Here is a 24,573-nt window from a genome sequence, read left to right as displayed (position 1 = left end):
AACAAAAAGTAGATAAAATACGTTTATTAAATTCGAATTAACATTAAAGACAATTTCAATTTTATTGAAAACAACTATCGCAAACACTTTACAATCGAGTACTTTTGATTACTCGTGCAAATAGCCGATATTTAATTACTCGTTCCTTTCCTGAACGCATATATACAGTTTTTCTCATCGGACAGCGCTTGAAATTCTGAAAACTACACTTATCCGTAGAAAACACAAACAATGGATGGGAGGAGTGAATACTCCATACACTCTATATGTCGCACTTGCTTGAATCATTTGCGAAACGACCCAGCCTACGACCTGTTTCTGGTCCCAGGTCTCGCTAAGAAACTTTGTGTGTGCACTTCACTCTCCGTGGAACAGCACGATGGGTTCCCCAAAAACCTTTGCACCAGTTGCTACACCCGGCTCAACGACTTGCATGGATTTCAGAAGCTATGCGTGGATTCTGTGCAAAGGTTTCAAGAAATGGTCGCCAACAACTATTTTATACCCGACACGGGTAATGTTGACAAAGACGGATTAATAAGTGCTGCGGCACACGATGGCGAAACAGAGGAGGATCGCATCAACTTTGATCCGCTCCTGAATACTAAAATAGAGGTAGTGGAGAATGAGGAGGATGTTTTTAAAATGATAGATGAAGTCGACAAAGAAGTTGAGGAGGTTGAGAGGAATCCCTCCAGGAACAACGACAATGATGAGGATACGCGTTTAAAAGATGATAGCAGCGCCTCGGAAGACGCCATGCCCTTGTCCCGGTTACGAAGTGCTACGAGAGCGTCGAAAACAAAGAATAAACGAAAAATTGTGGTAGATGATGAAGATTCCTCTAGCCTTGAGGGGGGCATCGACAATGATGAAAAAAAGGACAAACCGAAAACGAAACCAAAACGTAAACGCATTCCAAAAGCCGATGTGCAACTTGATGATCTGATTGACTGTCACATATGTCATGAAAAATTCGATAGCACATCCCTTTATAACGACCACATGAAGCATCACAACGATCTATTGCCATTCCAGTGCACTGTGGAGTCCTGCAAGAAAGGTTTCACTACGTCGGGGGGCCTACGCCTCCATATGGACCACGCTCACTCAGAACTCTCTGAGGTGCACGCGTGCACCGTGGAGGGATGTGGCATGACGTTTCCTCGACCTGTTTTACTCACGTTCCATCTGAAAAGAGTACACAAGATTATAACATCTCGTGCACGAGATCATCCCTGCACGGAATGCGACAAAGTTTTCCGCTGTTCAACAGCTCTTAAGAAGCATATGTACAAGCATACTGGCGAGGAAAAGCCCATATCCTGTAACATTTGCAACAAACGGTTTCACATAAATAGTGAGCTCAAGGACCATCTCTTGCGGCATGCCGGGGTCAAAAATCATGTTTGTCCATACTGCGGAGTGGGCAAGACAACCCGCCAGGAGTGGAATAAACACATATTGACACACACCAAAGAAAAACAGTTTCATTGTCTTCAGTGCGATCATTCCTCCCACAACAAGCAGGCTTTAGCCAACCATGTCAAGGTGGTTCATATGAAGATTAAGAACTATGCCTGTCAGTACTGCGGCAAGACTTTTGGCAAGTCGTATGCCTGCAAGGTCCACGAGAGAATCCACACTGGCGAAAACTGCTCCCAGTGCAGAATCTGTGGCAAGGTCTTGCTTTTCGAGAGGAGTTTAACAAAGCATTTAAAGCTTCATGAAAAGCGCGAATTACGAGCATCAGCGACTACTGTTAAACCGCAGGTCGAAGATGATGTGCAGAGCACTCAGAAGTTTAACCAGGAGGTGGCCGACTCAGTGGACACGAAACCCATACCAAAAGAACAAACTAAGCCGACGAATCCTTATAGGCTTAAGCGTGTAGATATATCCGAACTTGCGGGTACTGCTGTTAATCCCATTTCTTCAGTCTCTGTGGAATCCTGTTCACCGCTTGTCAACTTTACAAAGAAAGAAGGCCAACATATTTGTCCAGGTTGTGGGCGTGGCTTCAACCACATTGGCAATATGAAACTTCACTATAAGATAATACACTTAAAGGTAAAGGACTTCGCATGTCGCTTCTGTCCCAAGCGTTTTTCAAAGGCACAAATTTTACGACATCATGAATGGACTCACACCGGGGAAAAGCCGTTTGAATGCAAGATATGCGGCCTACACTTTAGGCAGGAAAAAGTAATGAAGACGCATGTAAAAAGAAAACACGAAAATCCGAAACCTCGTAAAGAACCTAAGCCCCAAAAAGCTAGTACAGAAAAAAGACCGAAGATGAATCTTAACAAAACACCACCAAAGATTCTTGATGAGTACCAGGATCCGGCTGCAGAGCGTGCCGCAGCAACAGCTGCACTGCTCGCGCAACAGATTCAGGAGAATGAGGCGAAGCGAAAGGCTGAGGAGGAAGCTCGAAAGATTCAAGAGGCCGCATGCGAACAACTGCAGATGCTGCAAAAGGAACAGCTTATCGAGAAATTGTCCAGTGATAGCTTTCAAGTAAAAACTTCCGAGACGGGTATCAACGTGGATGATCTCAAAAAAGATTAAGCTAATATAAAACTAAACTAAAACTTAATTTTTTCTATAATCTGTATATAGTTTCTTTAACCTATTTTATACATAAAATTAATCTTGAGAGTAATAATATGATTCGGAATATCAATATTATTGTTCAGGACATTATTTAATTTTGCTTTTTATTTTTACAACTTGATTCAAAAATAATTATAAATAAAACAATATATTTAATAACCGGGTAAGTCTTTTCAATTTATCTAAGCTGCAGATTGCTTATAAATCAAATTTTAAAAAACAAATTGAAAAAAAAAACAAGTCGGTGCTTAAATAATATTATTCATTTTTAAATGACAGTTTCATAAAAGTTAATATTTTTATCAACATGCCCAAAAACTATCGGTACAATCGCACAAGTAACGACTTTTGATTACTCGTCCAAGTAACCGATACATAAATCAATCGTTCCTTTTGTGGACGCGTATACATAGTTTTTCTCATCGGACGGTGCTTGAAATTTTACTAAAATTCTCAAACTTATCTGAAGAAAAAACAGAATAAGCAAAATGAATGAGGGGAGTGAATACTCCATACATTCGATATGTCGTGTTTGCTTGAACCATTTGCGAAACGACCCAGCCTACGACCTGTTTCTAGTCCCAGGTCTCGCTAAGAAACTTTGTGTGTGCACTTCACTCTCCGTGGAACAGCACGATGGGTTCCCCAAAAACCTTTGCACCACTTGCTACACCCGGCTCAACGACTTACACGGATTTCAGAAACAGTGTGTGGACTCCGCCCAAAAGTTTCAAGAAATGGTGGCCAACAATTATTTCACACCCGTTATTGCTGATATTAATCAAATTGACAATGTCGACATACTGCATGTACCGCCGCCGGATGGAGAAATGGATGAGGATCGTATCAATTTCGATCCGCTTCTGAATACTAAAATTGAGATAATCGAAAATGAGGAGGATGTTTTTAAAATGCTAGAGGATGTCGACAAAGAAGTGGAGGAGGTAGAGAAGGAGAAGCAATCATCCAGTGAAAGCGAAGCCGACAACGACGATGATGATGGTGACTTTGAAGCGAATAGCAGCGAATCTGATGACGCCATGCCCTTGTCTCGTTTAAGAAGTAGTACCAGAGCATCAAAGGCCAAGGCTAAGAAAAATAATGATGATGAAGATGACTCCTCAAGCTCTGATTCGGACGATGATGATGATGACGATGATGACGATGACGATAAGCCCAAATCGAAACCAAAACGCAAACGCATTCCGGCCGCTGAGCGACACCTACATCGTCTAATAGACTGTCATATATGTCACCAGAAATTCAAGAAAGCAATTCGCTATGAAGAGCACATGAAGCATCACAACGATCTATTGCCATTCCAGTGCACTGTGGAGACCTGCAAGAAGGGTTTCACTACGGCTGGTGGTCTGCGACTGCACATGGATCACGCTCATTCGGAATTCTCTGAGGTACACGCCTGCACTTTTGAGGGATGCGACAAGACATTCCCACGATCTGTTTTGCTCACGTTCCATATGAAAAAGGTTCACAAAGTTGCCAAGGCTGACACACGAAATCATCCTTGCACGGAGTGTGAAAAAGTTTTTCGCTGCCCAACGGCGCTCAAAAAACATATGTATAAGCACACGGGCGAGGAACTGCCTTATGCATGTGAAATTTGCGGCAAACGTTTCCACATACACAGTGTGCTAAGGGACCATCTCTTGCGGCATGCCGGCGTTAAAAACCATGTTTGTCCCTATTGCGGTGTGGGCAAAACAACTCGACAGGAGTGGAACAAGCACATATTGACGCACACCAGAGAAAAACAGTTTCAATGTCGTCAATGCGATCATTCATCCCACAACAAACAGGCACTCTCTAATCATGTCAAAGTGGTTCACATGAAGATCAAGAACTTTGCCTGTCAGTATTGCGGCAAAACTTTTGGAAAATCGCACGCATGCAAGATCCACGAGAGACTCCACACTGGCGAGAATTGTTGCGAGTGCAAGATCTGTGGCAAGATCTTCCTTTTCGAGAAGCGATTGACCAAGCATTTGCAGATTCACGAGAAACGCGAGGTACCACCTCCGGAGACCACTGTTAAATCTCAAGGCGATGGCGACGCACAAACTACCCAGACTTTGAACCAGGAGTTGGCCGAGCCGGCGGATATAAAGCCCGTGCCAATTGTTCCTCCTAAGCCGAAGAATTCCCATAGAGTTGAACGTGTTGATATATCACAATTGGCCGGAACCTCTGTTAATCCAATATCATCGGTTTCTGTACCATCTTGGTCGCCACAAGTCAACTTCACCAAGAAAGAAGGTCAGCACATTTGTCCGGGCTGCGGTCGTGGCTTCAATCACATTGGCAATATGAAACTTCACTACAAAATAATACACGAAAAGGTGAAGGACTTCGCCTGCCGCTATTGTCCCAAGCGCTTCGCCAAGGCGCAGTACCTGCGCAATCATGAATATATACATACTGGCGAAAAGCCTTTTGAATGCAAGATATGCGGCAAACATTTCCGTCAGGAACAGGTGCTGAAGACACATTTGAAGGTGCACGACAAGCCGCCGAAACCACCAAAAGCCAAGAAACCGCCAAAGCCTTCTGTTAGTAAAGCAAAGGGACTGAAGGTTGAACTCAACAAAAAGCAACCAAAGATTTTTGAGGAGTATCAGGATCCCGCTGCAGAACGTGCCGCAGCTACCGCTGCCTTGCTAGCTCAACAGATGGAGGAGAATGAGGCGAAGCGAAAGGCGGAAGAGGAAACCCGTAAGATTCAAGAGGCCGCTTGCGAGCAGCTCAATAGACTCCAAAGGCAAGTGCAGAGTGAGAAGGGCTCCTATGATAGCTACTATGGACAAAAAGCTGAAGCTGAAGGCACTAGCATTGATTCTCTCAAATTAGATCATGTATAAATTGAAGCGGTAAGAATAAGTTTTGAGTAAGTGTGAGCAATTTTTTACATTTAGTCATTATGAATCTTACAGCTATCCCAGTCCACTTAAAAACCTTTATGAACTATGCGAATTCCTCGAATGGTTACATATTATAACTTTATCTGCTTAAACATTTCAAATATGTATTACAAAGTGAATTACTAAGTACGTGTTGAATTGCACACTTACTCTATAGGTATATCTTCTGACTAGCATTCAAATCACTAAATATTTTGACATTTAGTAGCTTAGCGGAGCAAACATCTTCTGGGATTCAACCAGGCTCCTGATAAGAAGGAATTACAGGCCTGCTGCCGTTCTTACCGAACCCAAAAGCCACACAGAACTCAGAAGCCGGTTAAAAGAATTAGAATATGCTGATGTCCTTGGAAGACAACGCACTGGGTACAATACTAAAAGTTGAAAAAACTGGAACCGCGCAGTCTACCAGCCCGAACCCTAACTGTCTGTGGCATTAAATTCAAAAATCTGCACGATAAAAGTACGCAAACAATACTTTAAAATCTTTCAAGTTATTTAGTTAAGCACCATGAAAATGACAACATGATTATTATAATTATTGATTAAGGAAATATATATTTACTCGTATATAAATATAAATATTTTCAATTTTCTGGCGTGTTAACACTTTAAATTGGGAGGAATGAATCTATTAGCACACATACATACATATATGTGCATACATTAACATATACATGTATATGCATATGTGTTTATATAGTTGATATTTAATGTAAGCTGGCGCTGAGCAGCGTAAGAAAATGTATCGATACACTTTGTATGAAACCGATTATTGAGGTACGATTATTTTTATTTAATATACAAATAAAGTTCATATCAGCAATTAATATTATTCAACGCTTCAACGATGATCTTCATTAACCCCACAACTACTTGATTAATTCTGAAATGTAATTCCGGCGGATATTCGGGCAACTTTAAATTTATATCGCTTTGTTTGACTCTGTTAACTGTTTCTTAGTGACATCGATTGGAAGTCATTCAGCAGATGTTAATTTAAAGTTTGTTTTGTTATTTGCCGCTTTTTGCAAAAACTAAAAGGCGTTCAATTGAATTATATTTATTAAACTATTGATGGTATAAAACTGCAATTAATTGCAACAGAAATGAATTTAATATTTTAACATCCGAAAAAAGGAAATATGTCCCCGCTGTTAATAACATAATATCAAGCTGTTAATTTAACAGACAACAGCAACGACATCCACAAATTCTTTTTCTGACGCGTTTTTTTTTCTCAGCAATTTTCAATTTACAACACACCGAAGATGAATGAGGGGAGTGGATACTCCATACAAACAATATGTCGCATCTGTTTGAACCATTTGCGAAACGATGCCGCCTACGACCTGTTTCTGGTTCCGGGTCTGGCCAAGAAACTCTGTGTGTGCACTTCACTCTCCGTAGAACAGCACGATGGGTTTCCAATGAATCTGTGCACCAATTGCTATACCCGGCTCAACGACTTGCACGACTTCCAGAAGCTGTGCGTGGACTCCGTGCAAAGGTTCCAAGAAATGGTCGCCAACAATTTGTTCACAACAACAGCTGTGCCCATTAACCAAATTGACAACTTTGACGTTTTGAATGTTGCGACACAGGATGCAGATTTGGCTGGCGAGGAAGAGGATCGGATAAACTTTGATCCGTTGCTGAATCACAAGATGGAGATTATAGAGAACGAAGAGGACGTGTTCAAAATGCTGGAGCACGTCGACAAAGAGGCGGAGGAGGTTGAGAAAGAAGTTAAACAAGATGTTGAGGACCAGACTGGCCTTCTCCAAATGTTTGGCGATGAATCTTCAATCGCAAGCAGCAACGACAATGACAACGATGTGGACTTTGAGCCCAACAGCAGTGACGGCGACGACGACATGCCCCTGGCCCAACGTCTCCGTGGGAATCCGAGAACAAGTAGTAAAACGAATATGAAAAGAGTTCCTGCCAATGCAGAGCTTGAGGACGACTTTAGCTCAGGATCGGAAGTAGACGGCACCAAGTCAAGAATGAAGCGCAAGCGGATTCCCGCTGCTGAGCGGCACTTGCATCGCATCATCGACTGCCATATTTGCCATCAGAAGTTCAAGAAGGCCATTCGCTACGAGGAGCATATGAAGCACCATAACGATCTGTTGCCTTTCCAGTGTAAAGTTGATACATGTAGAAAGGGTTTTACAACGGCTGGTGGTCTGCGACTTCACGTCGATCATGCGCATACGGAACTGTCTGAGGTGCATGCCTGCAGCGTTGAAGGATGTGGCAAGACATTTCCTCGCATTCGCCTGCTTACTTTCCATATGAAGAAAGTGCATAACATCTCGAAGGCTGCGGCGCCGCCAAGAGATTATCCCTGCACAGAGTGTGAGAAGGTCTTCCGCTGTCCCATGGCACTGAAGAAACACATGTACAAGCACGACGGCAAGGAGCTGCCATTCCCTTGTAATATATGTGGCAAACGTTTTGTGATTAACAGCGCGCTCAAAGATCATTTGATGCGGCACGCTGGCATCAAGAACTACGTGTGTCCTTACTGCGGCGTTGGCAAAACCACAAGGCAGGAATGGAACACGCACATCCTTACGCACACCCAAGAGAAGAAGTTCAAGTGTCACATATGCGAGCATGCCTCCCATAACAAGCAGAGTCTGGCTAACCACATCAAGATTGTGCACGAGAAGATCAAAAACTATGCCTGCCAGTATTGCGGCAAGACCTTTGGCAAGTCGCATGCATGCAAAATCCACGAGATGACGCACACCGGTGAGAAGCGTTGCGAGTGCAAAGTGTGCGGCAAGAAATTCCTTTATCCAAAAAGCCTTACGAAGCATTTGAAAACGCACGAAAAGCGTGTACTGCGTGCCATTGAAACGTATCGTCAGCGCCAAGTGGAACTTGGTGAAGTGTCCACAGGCACTGGCGAGCCATCGGATATTGCGGCAGCTGTTGCAGCCGTTGAAACACCGACGACTGCGGACGCTGTCGATGTGATAATATCCCAAAATGCTGCCGATGAGCTGCTTAAGGTGTGCGCCGAGTCGGTGGCAACGATACCCAGGGATCCAAGACGTGTGCAGCGTGTGGACATCGCCCAACTGGCTGGCACGGCAGTAAATCCAATTCCATCAGTGTCAGTACCCTCCTGGTCACCACAGGTGAACTTTACGAAGAAGGAAGGCAAACACATTTGTCCTGGCTGCGGGCAGGGCTTTAACAATATTGGCAACATGAAACGGCACTACAAGATCATACACGAGAAGGTAAAGGATTTTGCGTGTCGCTTCTGTCCAAAGCGATTCGCCAAAGCGCAGACACTGCGGCATCACGAATGGATACACACGGGCGAAAAGCCGTTCGAGTGCAAGACATGTGGCACACATTTTCGACAGGAGACGGCGCTCAAGCGTCATCAAAGAACACACGAAAATCGCCCACCCGTCATATCATCCAAGTTCTATGCAGCGCGCGAGGAATTAGAGGAGCAGGAACGCACGAAACGCGAGGCCAGACGCAAAGCTGAAGCGAAACGTAAGGAAATTGCGGAGGCCGCTAAAGAGCAACTCTCATCGCTGCATAAGATCGAGGCCACTGACAAGAATCTGCACTCGTATGATGAGTACCAAGAGGCTGCCGCAGAGCGTGCAGCAGCATCAGCTGAATTGCAGGCACAACAGTTTGAGGAGAACGAGGTCAAGCGAAGGGCGGACATGGAGCGTCTCAAAATACAAGAGGCCGCTTACGAGCAGCTGCAAAAGCTACAAAAGCAGCAAGAAATCGAGAAGGCACAAAGCTCCTACGACGGGTACTATGCGCAAAAGGCCAATGCCGACGGCACTAGCCTGGATGACCTTAAGATTGATCATGTGTGAGAGCGGATTGTTTGATAAGATTTTGAAAATGTTATCAATGTGTGGGATGCAAGGAAATATTTGCAGAAATGCAAATATATGTTAAACTGTAACTTTTTAAAAGCAATACTTTGTAATCCTTATAAATACGCCTAGGCTTAAGCAGGCTTACATCTAAGCATAGACATAGTGACAGTTTAATCTACCAACATATAATTATAAAATATATATTGAGTATGCTCTTTTTACATAGCATAGACCTTATTACTATTACCTGTTTTTACTCACTTCCCTTTAGTACAAACAGATCCTTTAAGCTATCCAGCGTCATATTATCTAGGTCCCAATGTGTTGATAATGTGGACTTATCGTCAGCCGATTTAATAAGCTTCAATATATTTTCCTCGATTGTACCATTTACAATGAAACGATGCACTGTAGTCGGTCTTTTGTGATAAGGAACAAAATATAAAATATCTGTTTTAAAGGTTTATATTACGTCCCTTTACTCACTTTGTTTGGCCGAAACGATGCACACGGCCAATAGCCTGCAGTTCTTCGCCAGGCGTTAGAATTGGTTCTACCAGAAAAACATGGGTAGCTTCGATTAAGTTCAGCCCTTTGGCACCCCGAGCCAGGGGCATTAACAAACATGTGACATTACGTTCGGGATCCTTTCGAGTAATAGAAAAAAAAAAACACATACATACAATAAATAATTAGCTTAGCAGAGTACCCACAAAATACAAACCTTAAACTCATCAATATCGCGAGTAGTGAATTTGCTGCGATATTCGATACCATTTTGGCTCAAGGCGCTGGCAATATGATTTAAAATGGTTGCCCATTGCGAGAATATCAGAATTTTTTCTTTATCCTTACTTTGCGATTTGATTTTCAGCACCAACTCGACAATGTACGCAATCTTTGTGGAAAAGTCGCCGATGACTTTGGAACTGTTGACACCCTTACGCACGGAATAGTATAGTCTGTAAATAAAAATAATTGCATTTAGAATCAAATATATGGTTATATAGTGTAACAACTTACTGTGGCGAATTTTGCCGACACAGTGGACACTTGGTTACGCTACCAAGACTTAACTTCCTCTTCATGGTGTCCAGACAATGTTGGCAGAGAAAGTGGCCACAGGACAGCATAACATACTACAAACGAGACTTTATTAAATATTATTTTATACCGGATTAAATGAGCAGGTTATTACACGTTCATCATCCTGTGTTTGGCAAATGGGACAGGGCTTGTCACCGTCATCTTCCTTCAAATGCTTCAAATACTTAAGACGGCCTGACAATCGCGTAAAGTTTAACTGCGACTCTCGAATGTTTGTTAAATTGAATTCCGTTTGTTCGTCTAATTGGTAGGGCAATATGCGAAAGTTAGATTGCTCCTCTGGGTCATTAGTGAGCAATATACGCATTTTACACATGTCCAGCTCATCAAACGTTTTGATTACGTATTCCACTTCAATCCAGTACTTAATTTGCAGCTTAACCAGGCTCTGCATAGCATCTAGAAAATCCAATTTATTTTTACATTCCGCTTTCCACTCGCTTAACTCGTGTCTGGAGCGCACAAAGTTAAAGATCACTGCAAATACATTATTGGATTTTTAGTAACCAAAGAATGGACTTGAACTGTGGCGTTAGGAACCTCTGATTATAATTATTTCGATGCTTGGATTCTCAGAGCCATCCGTTATGGTGCCCTCCTTGCCCAATTCCTTTGCAAACAGCAGGCATTCAAACTGATTGACAATATCACGAATCTTACATAGACGGCAATGTTTTTGCTCCTTTGGCTTTTCAATTGTTGTTGGCCTATTTGTTGGTTTGTCCTCCTGTAAAGAGGTTTTCGATTATATCAAATTATAAATTAAAAGCTTTGGCTACTTACTAAGATATCAGCCAAGTGGCAGTCAGACACATTTTTAATGAAATTAATCGTTTCCTGATTTAAGGCAATTCCCTTTTCTGCTGCCTCACATGCTTGGACCAGGATGTCGTTCAAAAAATTAAATTCTGTGCCTAATTTAGTATGCAGTTTCTTCAATTTTTCGTGCCAGTTGTGTATTAAATAAAGCAAGCCCGACATGGAGTTCACATCCTTTAACTTTTCCTTAGAGCAGTTTTGTCTAAAAAACTCATCGACAATCTTGTTCCACATTGCATTGTGCAGGGAGTCGCTTGTATTGATCAATGTGGCGAATAGGTCTAAAATGTTTGTACTGAATTGCTGCGAGAGCTGATCCATTTCTTTAAGCTTTAATTCATAGGCATTTCGTGCTGCCTGCAGCACTGTTGACTTGTCCTCCAAATATTTGCGCTCTAGCGTGTTTAATTTTAAGCGATATGAAGAGAGTTCCTGATCTGCCAATCGTTCCGTTTCTGGCGCCAATGCGGAAGCCTCCAGCAAGTTGTGCAATGCATGTATTTGGAGCAGGCTGTCCACGCTGTAAATATGAGGCTGTCAATAAAATGCTATTGGCAATTAGTCAATTCTTTATACTCACGATATGTTCTCCTCATTGTAGTCCTTGGCCAACTTCAGCACGAGCTTGTAGTTATGAATCGCCTGGCCATAATGCTTGTGAATAAAAAGTATGGCTGCAATGCCATTGTAGGATGAGGCCCATGTGCGCAGTTCACGCTTGCATTGCAATTCGTTATTTGATTTGAGATGTGCTAGGAGATCCTGCGGATTCAAATAGTTTGTGGTGGCCACATTATTGTTGAGCACAACTGGAACTGAGCACGTTTTTCGTATCCGCAAAAAGGGCTGTAATATAAGCCTCAGTAGTTTTGGCGAAATGGAAGCCAAACAGGAGCTGCTGTTGTTGGCATTGTGCTTTGTGTGCTTCGCAACGGCTGTCAAAAAAAGTTCAGTGCATTTATAATGCTCCTCCCGGTAATACAAGGACTCTACGTTGCTCAGCTCCAGACGATGCACGAGCTCTTTTTGTGGCGGTATACCCAGCTCGTCCTCCACTTTCGATTTACATGTGCGCCACATACTGTGCTGCAGTAGCTCCAGCAGCGGCGCAGCATTGTGGTTGAGCAAAAAAGAGTTAGTGACCGTTTGCCAGGCGTCCCACGGCTGACAAGCTTCCTGAAAGCCAATAAACTTCAATAGCGGAGCCAGATCGTCGATGGTGCGCTGTATTGGTGTGCCAGTGACTGCCCAGCGATTGATTGCCGGCAGCTCACGAACCATTTCCGCTACCAGGGATGTGCTGCTCTCAACCATTTGGGCTTCGTCCAGGCAGACGCGCCACCAGTTAACCATTAATAGCGGGGATCTTGGACGCATGTAACGCTGCTCAAAGCGCATCTCACGATCCGTTGTATTTCTTGGTGTATAATGAATCTCGTGCGTCAGGATCGAGTAGTCGGTCAGAACAATGTCATACTGGGCCAGTTGCATGGGGCTAACCCAGAGCCCGGAATGTAATCCTCCATAGAGCAAGACCTTCAATGAAGAATTTATATGCTTGCTGATTTCATGATACCATTGTGTCTTAATGGCATTTGGGGACACAATGATTGTAGCTCCCGATTCTACTAGCTCTGAACAGTTTGCTGTCGATTCTGTCCAGCAATTAGGACACATATAAATATCGGTGCCATCAAGTACACACATTTGGTGCTGCCACAGTCGACAACGTACGCACTGCACTTTCACCTTTTGGTGCTTTGAGTGCTTGCAAATGCAATGGACTTTATGTTCCGCACGCCTTAGCTTGAGCGGCACATTATCCTCAACATTTTCTAAAAGTTCGCTCCAGTATTTGTTGTTCACATTTGATCTGGAGTTTAGCAACATTGTGGCTAGCAGCTCGACAGTTTTGCCCAGGCCCATCTCATCGGCCAGTATGCCGCCCGGCGGCATTGAGATCGTGGGCATTGTGTTTTCATAGGCATAGAATTGCAGGCAGTATTTATGCTTGAACACTTGAAACTGGCTGTTCAGGGCCTTCAGGGCAGTGTAGTTGGCAGGAAATTCACTTGGCAGGCGCTCCCGACTCAGCATCCAGCTAACGGTACGTTCCTGATACTTTCTCAACTGCGACTTGAAACAAGACGGCAAGGACAGAGGGAGTGGCTCATCATGTTGCTGCTCCTGATGCTTGCAGTACAACGCGTTGTAAAGCTGTGTTGTCACATAGCTCTTCAGTTCACGTTGCCGCTGATGTTGCTCCTTGACCACCTCAAACTCCAAAGTGGGTGTGTAATTGCTAAACAGTAGCGGCAATATCTCAGCAGCAAGTTCCATGTCGAGTGTATTCGCCGAGTAGGCTGAGGCAGCTTCCCTTTGAAGAAATACCAGTGTAAAACATCCATTTTGGGCTTGAAGTGCTCTGAAGCAAAGCTTTTTGGTGCGCGCCTTTTCATCTATTAATTATTTAAGGGTTAACATTGTACAAAAGTACACCAGGATTGCCGCTGAGTACTTACAGTTGCTTATGATCCTTACTAGACCGTTTGCATTTTCAGTCAGGCATGTTTTCAAATGCCATTGTTTTTTGCCGTAAAAGAACAACAAGTTCGCATCGATTTCATCTGAGATGTCCAAATATTCATCTGCTATTTCACTTATAATAACGGAATGTTCTTCCATGTATTGTGGTTAATTCTAGCTAGTTTTGTGAAGCGCGTATTAAAATTGTTTACATTTTATCGATAAGTCAATATCGGGTTTTTCGATATTTTGACAATATTTTGCACTGGTTTCCAAAAGGGCATCTTTGCGTTTTCTGCACGCGGCCACACTGTAAACAGCGAAAATAAATAAGCTCGTGCCTGCTAAATAAACGGAGTTCCTGTGTAAACAAAAACTAGTTTGAAACAATACATAGATGAACGCTGTGATTGCGCTATGTCACTTTTGCGAAGCCCACGGTCCCTGCGCTATCTTCTGTACACAGACTTTGCGCGACACAAAAATCGAGGACCTTATTAATGTGGAGCAGCAACAACAGCAGGGCCAAAAGACTTGTTCCGCCTGCAACTACACACTGGGCCGTAACAATAGCAATGCCATATATAGCAAGGATACAGAAAGTGGTGCCACATTTGTGAGCACCAAAGTGGCTGCTCTACCGGAAGTGGCAAATCTTGTCAAGCAGGCAGCTGTGCGGAGCCTCAGCTGCGAGATAAACACAAACAAGGACGGCGACGGCGGCTTTGTCTTCTTTGGCGACTCGTCGCGCGGGCATATTCTTAGTCACACATTTCGTGTCAGCGATTTGCAGGCCCGGGGCTACTATCAGCTCTTCTCGATTATAGTTTTAATGAAGGATAAGTATTTTCTGCTGAACACCAAACCCTTTCTGGCTGAGCATTTGAGGAAAGTGTCCGCAGAACTGCAAGCAGGAGCACAGAGCACAAAGGCGTCCGAGGAGCTTAACTATTCGGCTCGACAAAGGCGTTTGTCAGGCGCCCAATTCCTTATGCCGACACCACGATCTCTGATAGAGCTGACCGGCGAGGAGCATGTGTTCGCACAGTTGCACTCACACTTTGCCTGGATTCTGCTGGCCGGATCACGCTTCCTTACCGAGCACGTCACTTTCGGCAATCTGCCGTGGCTACCACCGCAGAGCAGCGGTCGTCCACCGGCGCAGCGGCTCACATACAACAGCTCTACCCTTCCGATGATACAAATGTATGAGGAGAGCATTGATGATCCCGAGCAGGACGAGTTCTTCTCGTTGCGTCACATTAAGAAAGTGATACGCAAGGAGGACTTTGCCACCGTTTGCTACTGTGCCCTAACTGGCGTCAAGATTATAGTGCGTGGCGCGCCAGAGCGTACGTTCCGGTTCATGGTGTGCCTGAAGAAACTACTGCCGGAGCCCATGCATAATCTGATGCGCATTGATGCACAGCATCAGCACTCAATAAGTTCCGAGTACAAGATAATATCGGTTTCCAATGAAATTGCTGTACCAATAGCCAGCAGCTCGGTGTTTCGCATTGATTTTCTGGACAAGCATGTTAATGGCACGGATGTCGTCTCAGTCAAGTGGCCGGGCGAACTACCCCGCAAATGTAAGTAAACCGTTTCAAGTCAAGCACTGCTGGCTATAATTCCTTTCTTTTCCCAGTTCCAGATCTCATGGTAAAGCTGTTGAAAGCCGTCCAGGCAGTTGAGGAGAAGACGTTCACCGAGCTGGTGCTCAACAAGCAGACTAAGGTGCTAATAGAAGAGTGGAAAAAGTAGGTCCAAGAAATATCCATACGTAATCCTCGTCTACAAGTCCTTTTTTACATTGCAGCAAAGTCATTTGTCTGAATCATGCCAAGTCCGGCAGCGTGCAGGCCAAGCTGAAGAAGGTGCTCGGCGTACAGCCGCAAGATCAGCCTATTATCAATTACTGGAGCACACACTTGCACTAGCGCGACTAATATATTATTTTTATCCATATTGTACATATCAATTGTTTTTCACTTTTTGGAATAAAAGTTCTTTATTGCCACAATGAGCGCAACGTTTTCTTCCTCGATTGACAAATCAATATATTAACCAAAAAGCGACGTCTACCAATTCCACTTGCTGTTGTTTACTTCTTGTAACCGCAGCTAGAGCGACGACCACGAGCACGCTCGAATTTTCGTCCCTTGGATCGGACATAGGGGCGGGTGTGCGAGTGGGGCACACCAGGAGCCTTACCGAAGTGCTTGCAGGCAGTACGAGCGGTGCGTCTGCCCTGGAGCAGAAGGGTGTTCTTGCCGGTGGGCGAACGCAGAGCCAACTGATCGAAGGTCAGGACCTCACCGCCAGCCTTCAGGATACGCTCGCGAGCCGTCTGGGTGACATGCAGGGCGCACAGCGACAACTTGGGCACCACCAGGAGGCGGGCATCGTCGGTAACGGTGCCAACAACGACAATAGTCGACTCAGGCTGCTTGGCGGCCTTGAAGAAGCGAGCAATGCGCTGCAGCGACATTGGTGGCCGATTGGTTTTGCTCATAAACAAACGCTTCAGAACGATGCGGTTAAACTTCTTGTTTGTACGACGTTGCAGGAAACGGTACAACTGTGAAATGAAAAAACGTTTAGCTACACTGTAAATTCTATTAAAATCAATATAATTACCTTGACAAGCAAGCGCAGGTAGACATCCTGAGATTTTGGCTCGGTTCTGCGAACCTTGCGATCGTACTTGTGGTTGATATCAATACCCTGCAAGAATACATAAATATTATTACCAACTGTTGAATAAGCACGCGTTAAGTCATGTTTTTCAAACAACAATGGATATTTTTCACAAATATTTAAGATGTTTACAAATTATTTTCTAGGCTTATGATTTCTTGCGTCGTACCATTTCGGCGACCGGAAAAAGAAAGAGACGAGCAGTGACAGATAGCGATGGCTAAAATATCGATATATCGAATATGTCCAAAATATCAACTCGATACTTAAAATATGCCATCGTTTTGCAAGGCGATATATATAATTAAATTAAAATGGGAAACAATCAGATGATTTGCATGTAAGCATTCAGTGCAATATCTCCCATAATTAATAATTATATGAGTGTTGAATGGGAATCGAATAGACCCATTATCGATAACATAAACTCGTTTTTACATCTACCAGGGCTACACAATTACATTGATGAGGACTGGCAGCACTAAAATATTTCTCTTTCACAACACTAAAATAATGGCAGCGGTGAATTTACGTAAAGGTTTTGTTCTTGTGCCACAAAATGTGAGTAATATTGAATTTAATAGAATTAACAGGCACTCATTATTTAATAAACTCCCATTCATAGCTTGTAGCCAAACTACAGAGATGCTACGCTTCGTCAAAGCAGTCAAAGACAAACACACTGGCTGCCGTTGGTGAATCGATTGCTGCCAAAGGGTAAATATTTCTTTTAAATGATTGTAATTGTTATAATACGCCAATTCCTTACAGTTTCCTGCGTCCACATAAGCCATACGCACCTTCCACAGATGCAGCGGCAAAAATTCGTGCCGTTGCAGCCAGTTTGCAGATGGCCAACGGCGGAGACCAGCGTCAATTGAAGGATATGGAAGAAAAGTTCAAGTTCCTGGCGGCGTGCTTTCAGGAACTGCAGCATGATGTGCCCAATTCGCAAGTGCACGAGATGGCCACCGTTGGTGACGTGATCGCATTCTATGAGAGTGCGGTGGACACCACTGTCCCGCTAGATGCACTGAAGCGCATTGATTTGCCAGAGAATCTGCACATACAATATGAATATTTGCGCTTTCATCCGGATACGGATACCAAATTCAACGGGAAAACTGCTTTTCCAAAGAGCTCTACTCTGGTAACAGGCCTCAAGTATAGGCGCAAATATGAGGGACACGAAGCAAAGCGATCCTGGCCTTAGGTTTATTTGTTATTGCTTGTCGCTGATTATTATTAATAAAGTGTTCCGATCTATAAATATTGCGTGACTGTTTCTGTGAGTTCCGAGTTGTAAATGCTCTCCAGCGCACTCATAACCCTTGGATCTTGCAGCAGCTCCATAAGTCGTTTATCCTTTTTGGCCAAATCAAATGTGGGATACATAAGCTCGCTGTTGATCTCCGTCACCGCGGGCTTCTTCATAACACTCAGAATCTTCTTTTGCAGCTCCATTTCTGGATCGGGAGTATGCAGTTTGACCAAGGCATTAGCTTCACCCAACTCCCGCTTGAGCTGTTGCTCCCGCTGCTCCTCCAGATAATTAATTATGCATTCATACTGCAAACCTGTCAATGGATGATTGTCGGCCAGCATTTCGATCAATTGCTGCATTGCTTCCGGATGCCTGCTCTGTTTAGCGTGCAGCTGGGATGCGGTTACCGCGTCACGCTGCTTCTTCAATCGAAAGTCGGTGGCAATTAGCGTTATGGCATCATCCAATGGCATATTGCGATGCTCGGCCGGCACTCCATATAATATGTTGACCGTAATGCTATTTAGAGCTTCGTGCTGCGGCGTTACCAGAACTGCGTAGAGACAGCCTCGCGCTGATATGTTGCTAAGCACTTGGCTCAGCATAACATCCTCGTTGGGAAAGAGCACATCTACACGCATGCCACTGTTCCTCAGACGATCTTCAATGAACTCAGCGTACTTTCTGCGGATGGGCGTTAGGTTTAGCTACTGAGATCGGAGATCAACATAAATACTCACGTATTCTCGCGATTGACCACGATTATCTCGCAATCGTTAATGGGCACGACGGTAGCAGCGGCGGCAGCGGACATAACAATGCCGCCTTGAACTGCCATCGGCACACCTGCTGGGTTGTGTGCGTTTGGGTTGATCTTCTTGATGATTGCATTCAGCGGCTTTAGCTTTATGCTGGCATTCCGTACGGTTAGCGCCTTTGACTTAAACGTGGATTTATTTAACGCATTCGCACATTTGTTAGCGATTTCCTCGCTCTCAAATTGAACAAAACCGAAATTCTTCTGCACCAACGAACCCAAAACTTTTCCGTATGGATGACAAATGCTTTCCAGCTCCTCTTTTGTGCAAATGGGCAGGTTTCCAATAAATATGCGATTCTTCACCAAGGCTGGATCCCGTGCAATATTGTAGCCGGGAGCAGTGGCATCGCGTACAGCTGCCATTCTATCTCACTACTGTTCGAATTTGTTTATTTTAAAAACGCAACGCAGCTAAACAAATTTTTTCGTTGTAGTGATGGGCTCAGGGTTTCGATATCAGCCTTATATCGATAACAAAAATATCTACACAGCGATAAGATTGCGTATCGAAGCGCCGTTGTACAAATTATGAAATCGAACAAGAAGAAGAGCAACTGCTCTACCGTTAACAAATTAACAAAATGTTTGATAAGTTTATTGCCGCAATAAAATGTAATAAAAGAATTTAAATAGAGGATGAAAGAAATGTATTGCGATTTAGGCATGTATCAAAAAGCCAGCACCGCCATGTGGCGCGTGTGCTTCATGTTCCAGTTCAGGCTTTTTCTTGGGCACATAGGGATTATGCTCAGGATCGGCGTTTAAACTGTGTTCGATTGCATTTCATTATCATATTAATTATATATATTAGATTTCTGCTACTTACTGATAGAGGCTAATAGCCTCCTCACATTTCACATTGTACCACCAGTCGCAGGCGAATTCCTTCTGATTGAATATGGTGCCGTTTGTGCAAAGGAATGAGGCCCCCTGATGCCCCTCGCGGCCATCGTGGCACACATGATAGGCCTGGCAGCCTGTCTCCACATTCGCATACATGCCCGGAACAGCGGGCACATTGTGACAGCTGAATTGAGTGTGCGGAACTTCGTGGTAAATCGGATAGTCAACGCCTGCTACTCCCGGTATTTTGTTCAGATCCTGTTTATCTTCGCGCCTTTCATGATGCTCTGGTTGCGGCGGGTTAAACAAATATCCAAATTTCTACAGCAACATAAGTAAACATATCAAATGTTGCGAATTGCATAACCTCAGCTCCATGCGCTAACCGGTTCCGCAGTCTCCGACTCCCCCCCCGAATGGCGCCCGCTCATTATTAGCAAACAATTAAACATGTGTGTTACATGCATGAGTGTGTTTGTGTGTGTGTGTGTGTGTGTTCGTGTTAGTATGTGCTACAATTGCATGTTACAATTTTTGGGTCAAAAGTGAACGTCGCGCAGTCGCTCTCGCTGTAAGACACAGCCACGCGTTCCGAGTCAATGGGGCGGAGACTGCGCTTCTCCCTGGATTGATTTACCAACTAATTATGCTCATCATGTCTGCCGCTGATGGACCATGCCAAATCGATGTACTAATTAACTGGTCTCATTTACCTGCACTTCGACGGCCAGTGCTGGCCCAACGACGAGCAACAGTGTGGCCAGCCGCGTGAGTTGCGCCTTGCTATTTAGCTTCAACATCTTTTGGGCCTTAGGATCAGGTTTTATTTTGTTGTGGGCTTGGAATAGGCTAAACCGTCTGCGTTCAGTTTGAAAATCGCACTAAAGCTGAAGTGCAGTTTTTCCAAGCGGCGTCCACTTGAGACGGCGGCGGCGTCGTCGTCGTCGTCGTTGTCGTGCAAGCTTTCAAGGGTACCGTTAACGATGTCTAACGGTAAGCGTGGCTTAGTGCTTCGTGGCTTGCGTTTCGGATTCGGGCACTCGGTTAGTCTCGTGCGCTGGGCAACTTTCGATTTTTGGAAGCTGCTTTTCTAAGCTTTTTTTTTGCGCGGCAATTCAACAAACGTATCGCACCAGCTAATTACAATATTGCATTGTAAATGAAACTTTTAGTAAAATGATGATAAGCAAAAGTATCTCAAGCATGTGTAAGCATATGTATAATGCATTCGGATGCAGCTCTAACGGGAAAGCATAAACTGCATTACATTGCAGTTTATTTTGCAAGCAAGATATTTCTTTACGCTTAACAAATTTCAACGTTACTTAAATTACAAATTGTACACAACAAATAGTTATTAACTATGGTATGATTGGCTGTTATAATAAAAGGGGGAAATTGTTTTTAAAAATCGAACAGATGTATGGCTCATAATTGTTGGATATGCAGGCATTGCCGCAAAGGAAATTTCTGTCTGAATCGTATTCTACTAAACTTAGGCTCTATAAAAAATGGTCTTTCTAACTTAGTGAAACTAATACAACTTTTGTCCTGCTGGATTCAAATCGAGTTTGTTAAGCAAATCGTCAAATTCGCTAAAGAGCTGCAACAAAGAGTTGAAAATACCCATAAATGATCGGCTTATGATGGTCGAATGGTTGCGCTTACATGAGTTTTGCCATAGCTATCCACATAGGTCTTGCTTCCACCGGCGGTTTTCTTGAAGGCGGGCAGCGCTTGGCCATGCAGTAGATTCACATTTTGATAAGACTGCGCCTTGGATGGGCTGGATGCATGACTCTTGCCCACGGTGGGTGCCAGTTCCAGAAAATTGGGCGCTGCACAAGAGGCACATAAATGTTGTGTATGCAAGTGCAGCCAGGCGTTAAGGCCCAAAACTAAAAACTCGGCTCACCTTTCTTGGGCTGGAATTTCACTTGATTAAGCAACGGATTATGCAGCTGCAGTTGACGGTAGGCGGGCAATGCATGCTTGGGCGGCACCAACACATACGTACGACCCACGGCCTGCGGATACAGATAGGTGGTCTCCACGGTGGGCACCTGGCGGTAATGATAGCGACCTTCTCGCGGCGTATAGCGTCCATCAGAGCTGAGCGCAATATGATAAACGGTGCGCATGGGCTTGTTATAGTATTGATATACCTACAAATTAATAGATTTAAATGTTGTTGAACACATATATATATATAATTAAGTAGCGTAGATAATGACCTGCGGATTCCGTTGTTCGGGCACAATGCCATCCGGCACTGAGATGCCCTCCTTTTGCAGACGGTTCAAGAACAGACGATCCGTCTCAAAGGCGGTGTCGGGTATCTTGCCGCCCGCATGCGGCAGCACTTGCTCACGATAGATTTGACGTTTCTTTAATTGGTTTTTTTTTTATTTTTGCATGGATTATTTATGGCCTTAGATATGATAGTGTGACCTACCCACCTTGTGGTTGCGTTCCGCATATGTCGACTCTTCGCTAAAGACAGCAGCGCTCAAACAGATCAGCACAATTATGTGCAAGACATGTGGTGACAACATATCAAGTTGTTTCTTCTCAAACAATTTGAATAGAATTTCAGCTAAAGGTCAAGTCAATCGACCTGGCACAACTCTAGTTCTCAGCAAACAAGTGTTAGCAGTTCGGTACACAAATCCACATTTCAAACATATTTTTCAATGCGCCAAAAATTGCAACACACACAAACACATGCACACACACACTCGCCGAAATTGAATGACGTGCTGAAAATGAGCTTAAGAATCCAACTGTCTGTCGATGATCTTCCAGCTGCGAGTGGAGCAACTGCGTTGTGCGGTGGCGTTGTGGTCGCGACGACGGTGCCAAACATAATGAATGCAAATGCACAAAGCGCGCTGATCTGTGGCGGGTGCCCAACACCAGGTGCCCTCTGCTGTTGCCTCTGCTCTTTCCTCTGCTGCTGCTGCTGCCGACGACGACGACGACAACAACACTCAGCAAGCTGCAAACATCACGTGGTTGCCTGGCACGACAATCATCATCATGTTGTTGCTGCCATAATCTGAAGATTGCCCAAAATACAAAATAGTAAGAGCTATATTAGTCAGACAGACAGATATCCCTTAAAAACTTCCAGTTTTTGGATTATCGGCTGAGCTAACTTATAAGTTATGCGAACTCACAGATGCATCTAATTTTCATGAGATTATGATCAGCTTAATGCTACCCTGTTAAAATTAATTATACTATATGTCAGGGAATAAAGCTTGTCGATGTCTGAGTTAATTTAACATATATTCCTTTTTAAATATTAATAAATTTATATATGCTCAAGAGTATTATATTGTCAGCATAAATACTGAAGAACAGAGTAAGTTCTCCGACGAGTCACCTTGAATGAGAGTGAACTACAAGATAGTTTATTAGAGCGAGAATCTGAAGTTTTAAATATCACATCTCGAAAACTGTAATTCAAACTCCCTCTTTATACCCATTTTGAATTACAGGGTATAAAGCGGCTGCAAATTTGTTGAGCGATCTACAGACATTTCCTATGGCTTTTACTTTAAAGCTCGACTGCCAAATTAGTTGCCATTTAATATTTTGCGCTTCATTTGTTTAAGCCCAACAAGAAACAAAAAAAAAAACAAAAAACTACACACACATTTTGACCAAAGTAATTAATTAATCTTCTTGTTAAGCTGGCCAAGTTGGCGTCGATGATGAACTCAATCGTTCGGGTCGATTGGATGCGCTACTTCACTTGAGACTTTCAATATTTGGCTTGCCAATATCTTTGTTATGCATAATTACAATAGTTTTTATTTTTTTTTCTGTTTGGACTGGGCAATTTTGTAGTCAATCGTTTTGTTATTTTGTTCCCCTTCTTTTGAAAGTGAATGCCATTGTTTTTTTTTTTGGGCTTTTGTTTTTGTGTACACTTGTAGTTTGTTGTTGATTGCGCTTCAGTTAACAATTTGCTATAATGTTTTTAAATTTATTGATTGTTTTTGTTATTATAATAAGTATTTGTATAATTTATGTGGCTCTTGCTCAGGCACTTGGCTGCTGAAGGGTTTTAATTTTTGTTGTTTTCATTCGATTGCTTTGTTAGAAAATTGATGGGGTTGTTTTACATTTTTTTTTGGACCTTGAGAGGCTTGTGAAAGTGAAATGATTTGTGGCCTGAGAAGTTCGCTTTTCCGAAATGCTAGCTAAACACGTTTCGATCCGCATTCATAACTATGTATTCGAGTACCCGAAACACTCGCAAGCGTCTGCACTTAAAATTCCAATTGCATGTCATATAAAAATGACAGCTCATAGACAAACATCCGAAATGTATTTATGCGCGTTTAAAGTATACCAAGTTGGTGAAAGTTTCTATGCAGATAGTCTCGATAAGAATGGCCTACAAACGAGCCGCAGCCAAAGACGAAACATTTGAAATGCGATACACAAAGCAGCTCTTGTAAATGTAATTGTAATTATCGCGGATTACACAATGGCCCAAAAATGGTTTTACATTACCAATTACACGAGCGGAAACCTCAACCACAAAACGGAGCAGCAGCTTCTGGCGAGCTTCTATTGCTGCCCCCGCTGACCTTGAGCAAGATGCAACATCAGCGTGCACACAGCATCCCATTGACGAGACGATGCTGATGACAATTAAGAGATTAATTATTTTGAATCGCCGTCGACCTTGGCCACAACAGCCACAACTGGCCACAACTGGCCCAGACAAATGGTCAGCGCGTAGTGGGCAGCTTGTGGTATGCACTGAATTGGTAGCAAGTCATCTTGTGGTCGGGCACTATTGTTGGCTCTCGAGTTCGCTGCTGCTTGTCATGCGCTAATTGGTTGAGGCAGCGGGTTTCCTGGAGGGTTTCTGCAATCCACTACAAATTGGAAACGCTTGCGCTGCAAGCTTTGAGTCAAGGATTACCTAGACATTCCCACGTCTGCACGGCAACGGACAAACAAAGCCTTTCGAAACTGTCGCATAAATATGACAAGCCAATAACACGATCCGCTCTCCAGACCCTCACCACCATTGATTGAGTG

The 24,573-nt window shown here is 43.6% G+C and overlaps 10 protein-coding genes across 14 annotated transcripts; 5 read left to right on the top strand and 5 right to left on the bottom strand.

Moving 5' to 3' along the window:
• The first annotated feature begins 137 nt into the window (after window positions 1-137).
• LOC6623486 (zinc finger protein 85) lies at window positions 138-2,778 on the top strand. The gene has a single exon (XM_002047265.4). It carries the CDS (start codon window positions 232-234, stop codon window positions 2,572-2,574), a length of 2,343 nt encoding a protein of 780 aa, XP_002047301.2. The 5' UTR covers window positions 138-231; the 3' UTR covers window positions 2,575-2,778.
• A 217-nt stretch (window positions 2,779-2,995) lies between these two features.
• LOC6623424 (zinc finger protein 85) lies at window positions 2,996-6,150 on the top strand. Of its 5 annotated transcripts, none has more exons than XR_001450383.3 (3): window positions 2,996-5,504; window positions 5,568-5,681; window positions 5,764-6,150. XR_001450383.3 is itself a non-coding variant. In XM_015175215.3 (2 exons), the coding sequence occupies exon 1, from the start codon at window positions 3,108-3,110 to the stop codon at window positions 5,493-5,495; it is 2,388 nt and encodes a 795-aa protein (XP_015030701.1). In that variant the 5' UTR covers window positions 2,996-3,107; the 3' UTR covers window positions 5,496-5,504; window positions 5,764-6,150. The 5 variants fall into 5 exon arrangements, 3 of the variants coding, with proteins under 3 accessions (XP_015030701.1, XP_002047300.2, XP_015030700.1); XR_001450384.3 differs by having other exon boundaries at window positions 5,761-6,150; XM_015175215.3 differs by lacking the exon at window positions 5,568-5,681.
• Window positions 6,151-6,826: 676 nt separating this feature from the next.
• On the top strand, window positions 6,827-9,667 carry LOC6623408 (zinc finger protein 699). The gene has a single exon (XM_002047263.4). The coding sequence runs from the start codon at window positions 6,827-6,829 to the stop codon at window positions 9,422-9,424; it is 2,598 nt and encodes an 865-aa protein (XP_002047299.1). The 3' UTR covers window positions 9,425-9,667.
• Window positions 9,617-14,101, bottom strand: LOC6623440 (E3 ubiquitin-protein ligase SHPRH). Its single transcript, XM_002047262.4, has 9 exons — window positions 13,879-14,101; window positions 11,937-13,815; window positions 11,321-11,876; window positions 11,078-11,264; window positions 10,629-11,014; window positions 10,454-10,569; window positions 10,155-10,392; window positions 9,917-10,077; window positions 9,617-9,849 (listed from the first exon to the last, which is right to left on the bottom strand). Exons 1-9 carry the CDS (start codon window positions 14,039-14,041, stop codon window positions 9,684-9,686), a joined length of 3,852 nt encoding a protein of 1,283 aa, XP_002047298.2. The 5' UTR covers window positions 14,042-14,101; the 3' UTR covers window positions 9,617-9,683.
• A 66-nt stretch (window positions 14,102-14,167) lies between these two features.
• On the top strand, window positions 14,168-15,908 carry BHD (folliculin). Its single transcript, XM_002047261.4, has 3 exons — window positions 14,168-15,474; window positions 15,531-15,642; window positions 15,702-15,908. Exons 1-3 carry the CDS (start codon window positions 14,280-14,282, stop codon window positions 15,820-15,822), a joined length of 1,428 nt encoding a protein of 475 aa, XP_002047297.1. The 5' UTR covers window positions 14,168-14,279; the 3' UTR covers window positions 15,823-15,908.
• On the bottom strand, window positions 15,864-16,774 carry RpL18 (ribosomal protein L18). Its single transcript, XM_002047260.4, has 3 exons — window positions 16,752-16,774; window positions 16,523-16,609; window positions 15,864-16,463 (listed from the first exon to the last, which is right to left on the bottom strand). Exons 1-3 carry the CDS (start codon window positions 16,752-16,754, stop codon window positions 15,987-15,989), a joined length of 567 nt encoding a protein of 188 aa, XP_002047296.1. The 5' UTR covers window positions 16,755-16,774; the 3' UTR covers window positions 15,864-15,986.
• Window positions 16,775-17,013: 239 nt separating this feature from the next.
• On the top strand, window positions 17,014-17,854 carry mRpL50 (mitochondrial ribosomal protein L50). Its single transcript, XM_002047259.4, has 3 exons — window positions 17,014-17,143; window positions 17,208-17,299; window positions 17,354-17,854. Exons 1-3 carry the CDS (start codon window positions 17,048-17,050, stop codon window positions 17,793-17,795), a joined length of 630 nt encoding a protein of 209 aa, XP_002047295.2. The 5' UTR covers window positions 17,014-17,047; the 3' UTR covers window positions 17,796-17,854.
• Window positions 17,762-19,114, bottom strand: Neos (nuclear receptor coactivator protein neosin). The gene is made up of 2 exons (XM_002047258.4): window positions 18,587-19,114; window positions 17,762-18,530 (listed from the first exon to the last, which is right to left on the bottom strand). Exons 1-2 carry the CDS (start codon window positions 19,027-19,029, stop codon window positions 17,846-17,848), a joined length of 1,128 nt encoding a protein of 375 aa, XP_002047294.1. The 5' UTR covers window positions 19,030-19,114; the 3' UTR covers window positions 17,762-17,845.
• Window positions 19,115-19,221: 107 nt separating this feature from the next.
• Window positions 19,222-20,408, bottom strand: LOC6623364 (uncharacterized). Its single transcript, XM_002047257.4, has 3 exons — window positions 20,223-20,408; window positions 19,493-19,830; window positions 19,222-19,432 (listed from the first exon to the last, which is right to left on the bottom strand). The coding sequence occupies exons 1-3, from the start codon at window positions 20,307-20,309 to the stop codon at window positions 19,324-19,326; spliced, it is 534 nt and encodes a 177-aa protein (XP_002047293.1). The 5' UTR covers window positions 20,310-20,408; the 3' UTR covers window positions 19,222-19,323.
• Window positions 20,409-20,552: 144 nt separating this feature from the next.
• Window positions 20,553-22,657, bottom strand: LOC6623310 (uncharacterized). The gene is made up of 5 exons (XM_032434685.2): window positions 21,969-22,657; window positions 21,744-21,896; window positions 21,425-21,674; window positions 21,178-21,347; window positions 20,553-21,112 (listed from the first exon to the last, which is right to left on the bottom strand). Exons 1-5 carry the CDS (start codon window positions 22,062-22,064, stop codon window positions 21,044-21,046), a joined length of 738 nt encoding a protein of 245 aa, XP_032290576.1. The 5' UTR covers window positions 22,065-22,657; the 3' UTR covers window positions 20,553-21,043.
• Window positions 22,658-24,573: the final 1,916 nt, after the last annotated feature.

Source organism: Drosophila virilis, chromosome 3 (assembly GCF_030788295.1).
Source record: "Drosophila virilis strain 15010-1051.87 chromosome 3, Dvir_AGI_RSII-ME, whole genome shotgun sequence".
NCBI classification, from domain to species: domain Eukaryota; kingdom Metazoa; phylum Arthropoda; class Insecta; order Diptera; family Drosophilidae; genus Drosophila; species Drosophila virilis.
This window is presented reverse-complemented; position numbering and strand designations above follow the sequence as displayed.